The 5451-nt window shown below is 51.7% G+C and overlaps 1 protein-coding gene across 1 annotated transcript in view; it reads right to left on the reverse strand.

Annotated features, from left to right (window-relative positions):
* Positions 1-4835, reverse strand: part of CCDC3 (coiled-coil domain containing 3) — a 40346-nt gene extending 35511 nt beyond the window's left edge. Inside the window, exon 1 of the mRNA XM_009649459.1 lies at positions 4662-4835. Within this exon, the coding sequence (XP_009647754.1) occupies positions 4662-4835 (174 nt within the window). The remainder of the gene's footprint in view (positions 1-4661) is intronic.
* Between the last annotated feature and the right edge of the window lie 616 nt (positions 4836-5451).

Genomic DNA, 5451 nt, shown 5'->3' on the forward strand with positions numbered 1-5451 from the left:
CACGCCAGCCGGTGCAGGACAGCCTGGCTTGCCCACATAGGAGCCCTGTCAGATTTTGCAAACTCTTTGATACATCCATGGGTCTTCCCTCAGGGGGCCAACATGAGACTTGGGTAAAAACATGAAGCTTTTAAGAATTTTAATTAGGTTTCTATTACTTCTTAATTGTTCCTTCCTTTAATGAAAGCGCCTTATTAAAAGAAAGTGCTGTGACTGCAAGATTCCTTGGATAGGCAAATGCTGCATTTCTCCCAGGGGCGGAGGGTGATAAGAATTGACTAAAACTGTAACTCTGAAATGGAGAAAGGAGTGTTCCAGTGTTGTTATCTCCACCAATATGAGCTCTGGGGCTGGGCCAAGCCTGGGACTCAGGTACCTGCAACGTGCTGCAAGAAGGGGCCCCCTGCTCTGCAAGAAGTTGCAGCCGCTCGTTATAAACCCAGCTCCAACCCCAAGCCTGGTGGGAACTCAGGGTTTTAGCAACAACCTTATGGAAACCTCTGCAACAGCGAGCTGGCGTAAAGCAGGAGGTCTGCAAACATCACTGAGGGGCTGTAAGAAAAGTCAGGATGGGGCCCAATTAATTACTGCCTCTGCAAACCTGGATGCAAGTGCCTAAAGAAATGCCAGTCAGAGCTACCGCTGCTCTCCAGAGTGGACAGAACAAGCACCTGAGTGAATTTATGAGACTGTGGGGTTATTGGAAAACTATAGAAAGCAGCGTCTGGCCCTCAGCCCAGATGGCAAGGGGCTTAAAAACACAGCTGGAAGTAGCTTCCAGCAACAGCAGCAGGCCCAGGATGAGGAATGTATTATCCCCAACGAGATGCGCCTTGGGTCTGGCCTCCTTTCATTATGTACCATGGGGCTTTCCAAAAATTACAAGGGTTTTCCCATGATGGACAAGGCAGGTTGTGCATCCCAGTGCATCAAGAAGTTCCTGCACATCTCTTTGCTCTCCAGTGCATCATCAGGCACATTTGCTGGGAGGAGGAGAAGGAGCTGTCAGGGTTTTCCTCATTTCACCCATCGGGACAGCCCAGGCAAGGCTGCCTGCATGCGAGGAGCACTGCAGAGAGAAGAGGGTGAGCAGGGGGATGGCATGTCTGCTGTCACCTTTGGGTCCCCCGCTCCGCAGCCAGCTCAGGCACACCCCGCAGAAGGGACCTCTCGCTGGGAGCAGCGTTACATGAGGCAAAAGATGTTCACCCATCACGGGGCTCTCTCACTTTCTGGCTGAGCACCCCAGAGCTACAAACACAAATTATTCATTGCAACTGTGCATGCTTCCAACGCTGAATTCTCCCTTAAAATGTCCACCCCAGAAATATATCAGGAGTAGGGCACAGGGCCATAAGGAAATACAGGGATTCAAAAAGTCTTTCGGAGTGCAGGATCCAGCTGTAAACAGATTTCATCACTCCTTTACTCCAACCCTACTTGGGCATGCTGCTTTTTGACAGAGTCGCTTTTTAAGCTGTCCCTGCACACAGCTGTCCCGAGACCTGGGGGCAGAACCTCAGCTCCTAACCCCTGGCACCAGACCTTCACCCCAGGCGCCTTCTGCTCTGAGGATCTCAGCATCGCCATCTCTTCCCTCTGACGCACAAAACATCCACGATGGATTTTAACAGGCAATTTATCATAGAATCATAGAATTGTTTAGGTTGGAAAAGATCTTTAAGATCACCAAGCCCAACCGTTAACCTAACCCTGCCATCCCACCATTCAACCATGTCCCTGAGCACCTCGTCTGCCCAGCTTTTAAATACCTCCAGGGATGGGGACTCGACCACCTCCCTGGGCAGCCCATTCCAGAGCCTGACAACCCTTTCGGTGACCCGGTTCCCTCAGCTGCTCCTCATCAGCCTTGGGCTCCAGACCCCTCACCAGCTTTATTGCTCTCCTCTGGACATGTTCCAGCAACGCAACGTCTTTCTTGTAGTGAGGGGCCCAAAACTGAACCCAGCATTCGAGGTGCGGCCTCACCAGAGCTGAGTATAGGGGAAGGATGACTCCCCTGGTCCTGCTGGCCACACTATTCCTGATACAAGCCAGGATGCCACTGGCCTTCTTGGCCACCTGGGCACACTGCTGGCTCATATTCAGCCGGCTGTCAATCAGTACCCCCAGATCCCTCTCTGCCAGGCAGCTTTCCAGCCCCTCTTCCCCATGCCTGCAGCATGGGGTTGTTGTGACCCAAGTGCAGGACCCAGCACTTGGCCTTGTTGAACCTCATACAGTTGGCCTTGGACCATCAATCCAGCCTGTGCAGGTCCCTCTGCAGAGTCCTCATCAGAAGACCCTTTTCCCTCTGTCTGGGTTCTTTACAGCTTGACACCATTGTGGTTGTCCCCAGCCTCCCTCAGAGCCTGTTTTCCAAAAAGCTTCAGGAATAATGTTCCAAGTAATGCTTGCTTTCTGTGCCATGAAGCCAGCACACGCCACAGGTTTCAGCTCAGGAGCCAGCACGGGACAGCTCAATGGAGTGCATTTGGAAATATTCACACTGTGATGGGATGCCAGCAGACACAGTGGCAATCAGGAAAGTCACCATCGGATGTGACAAGGCAAAGAGAAGAGCAAAGCACTAAAGAGAGCTGCACCCTGGACATGGGTACCTGCATTGGGAAGCACTGGGAAACAAATTCCTAACACTGTGGCAGCCAGAAGCACCATCCCCTTCCCAGGCTGGGGCACGCAGGCACGGGGAGCCGGCGCTCAGCTGGGCAAAGGCAGATGCAGGAGCTGAATGGGACCCCAGTCAGCTTGAACTATTTTTAACTGGTGCAGAGGAAGCTTTTACTTTTCATTACGAAGGGGAGGCAAAGTGTCCCTCCATTGTGCTGAATTTATTCACTTGACGGGTGGGTGTAGAAGTATGTAAAGCCCCCGGCCCCGCTCTGCGCGACCAGTGGCTCTAATCCCCCCCTAATCTGCTCACAGCTGCACAGGGTCAAAGAGCACAACAGCTGAAATGCACTTTTGATACATACGTTTTCTGTTGTCCCAACTTACTCTGGGGGTTTCTGCCTCATGATTTCCATCCAAGCTGACCAGCGAGATTCACTGCTGGCATAAACGAGCACCAACCCACCAAGATCCCCTACATCTAGCTCAGCGCAACTAAATAAACAGTGCAGAGGCATCGCAAGCAGACACTGGGAGTTGGATCTGGTGGTCCCCCAGTGCCACTTTGCTGCCCTGGAGCAAAATCAGTGGATTTGGCAGCAGCAGTGCCTTTGCTTGCCAAATACGTTGCTCGGGGCACTTGGGAGCCTGCAGGCTGGTGGGGAGGAGGCAGGGCTGGGACTGGAGCTCTACGCCTCCCCCTTTTTGCCCAGCCAGGGCTATGGCTCTGCGATCTAATTGTAAGAGAATTCATTTTCTCTTAAATATCAATTCCTGTGGCTATCTCCAAATATCCATTTGAACGTCACTGCTCCCCACTCCCTCCCCAAAGTATCAGCAGTGGGAAAGCACTCGCTCACGGGGCACCCCAAGGAGCGGGGATGTGTCACTGGCCAGACGGCCACGCAGCAGCTCAAACTTTGTACGCCGGGGGCCAGCCAGGCGGTGAAGGGAAGGGGCTCAGCCAGCCACCAAGCTCCCTCTATCCATCTCCCAAACAAGCCACTAGCGCATCTGCTGCTGTATGTAAATATTGTGCCTTGGGTGAATCCACAACAGGGGCAAGCAATGACACATGTCCTGTCCATCCTGACCTAAAGAGATGCTTAAAATGTTCTTAGCTACCAGCAGAAACCACCAGCCTCATATAACAAGGTTTGGCGCTACAACAGCTCTCCAAATTCCACTTTTGCAAATGCATACACATGCACACATGTAACTGCAGGTTGCTCCTTGCTGCCAAGGAAGTATTTATTAAAATCCTGCATTTATTACACACACTACAGCTCCATAAAGGGACTCAGAAGCCACTAACACCGCTTGGACTTCCCATGCTAAAAATGTACTTTTGTAAGGGAGGATTGCCTAGAGGGTGAACTACTGGCTGTGGCCTCCCTTGAGAGCAGAAAGGGGCATTTCATGCAGCTTGTTCAGAAGTAGGTGCCGGCGTCGCCCGGATGAACCATGCCCTCATCGCTCAGACGAGCCGTGCCCTCAGGAGCCTATTTTTCCCCAGCTGCTACAAAGACAGCTTAGGGTGATTAGTTCAGAAGTAGACGTTTATGCTGTTGTGTGGAGTTAGGCGAGCATGATCCCTTACAGTCTGTCATGGTCCAGACACTGCTCTCGCTCCATGAGATGAGCACAGGAGCAGAAAAGCAAAGCTCTGCTCCCGAATATTTCAGCTGAAGTTAAAGCATGAAGTTAAAGATAGCAAACCCAGGAGCGACCTGGGTGGAGTGGGATAGGATCACAAGCAATACTGGTTTCCAACCTATTGTTCATGAACAGGTTCATACTGAGCTTTGCTCAGGTCTGTGGGAAGCCAAAGAGCTAACACAGAGGTCAACTTTGAAAACAGAGTTTAACATCTCCCAGCAGCGTGTTACTTTGCCAGTGATACCACCAAAGGACCTGGAAAATCTGGGACCTGCTGCTCTGCATTCACATATATATAAGTTTGCAAATGGGGTGGGGATGCCTGTTGCCCACTTAGAAAACAGGCACTGGAGAGCAAATAAATCCCTTACCCGGTTGTCCTCTTGAATCTCCCAGTCACTGGAGAAGCTCAGCACGTGCTGCGCCTGCGAGCAGTTAGAAAACTGGAAAAGGCTGGCGAACATCCTTCTGTTCTCCTGGGTGTCCGGGAAAATCGCCTCCTGGAAGTTGACTCCGTGCGGCAGGAGGATGTAGTTCTCGTCCATTCTGAAACACAAATGGCAGGGACAGCCCGGGGTGAGGCTGAAGGGCGCTTTCTCTCCCGCAGAAGTCCCCCGTCGTACTTCAGCCTGGCGCAACAAGTGCCACTGAAGTCGCACAGACTTTTAGCCGGCATGTGGCTCTCGGCTCTCCTGGCACTTAGTTGCCGAGATGGCAATTTCCACCACGGAGGCTTGGACCAGGCAGCAGGAGGAGGGACCTAACAGGCTCCTACCACCCTGAGGGCGTCAATGAACCCCCATGAATCAGTCCCGGAGTTTAAGTACTCCTTCAAACAGTCAATAAATAACTTGTGCAAGCACTAAACAGCATCGAACCATCTTTCATTACACACTTGGTGCAAGAATATCCCAAATATTTCAAAACAAGCCCCTGAACAGTATTTTGCAAACGCTCTTGGATTGAAAGGTCACGGTGATGGCTCTGTTCCCACATTGCGGTTTATTTTCTAATTCTTTCAGTGAGTCCGAAGTCAGGATTTGGCTGGGACTCGGGAGAGCTGAGAGAAAGCTATCGGATGAGTATCTGGGGATGGGTTTTAAACTCCCGTGCCAAACTTCATCGAACAGGCGCTGGCCCCTCTCCTCTCGCCGTAAAAAC

Source organism: Egretta garzetta, unplaced genomic scaffold (assembly GCF_000687185.1).
Source record: "Egretta garzetta isolate BGI_Z169 unplaced genomic scaffold, ASM68718v1 scaffold291, whole genome shotgun sequence".
NCBI lineage: Eukaryota > Metazoa > Chordata > Aves > Pelecaniformes > Ardeidae > Egretta > Egretta garzetta.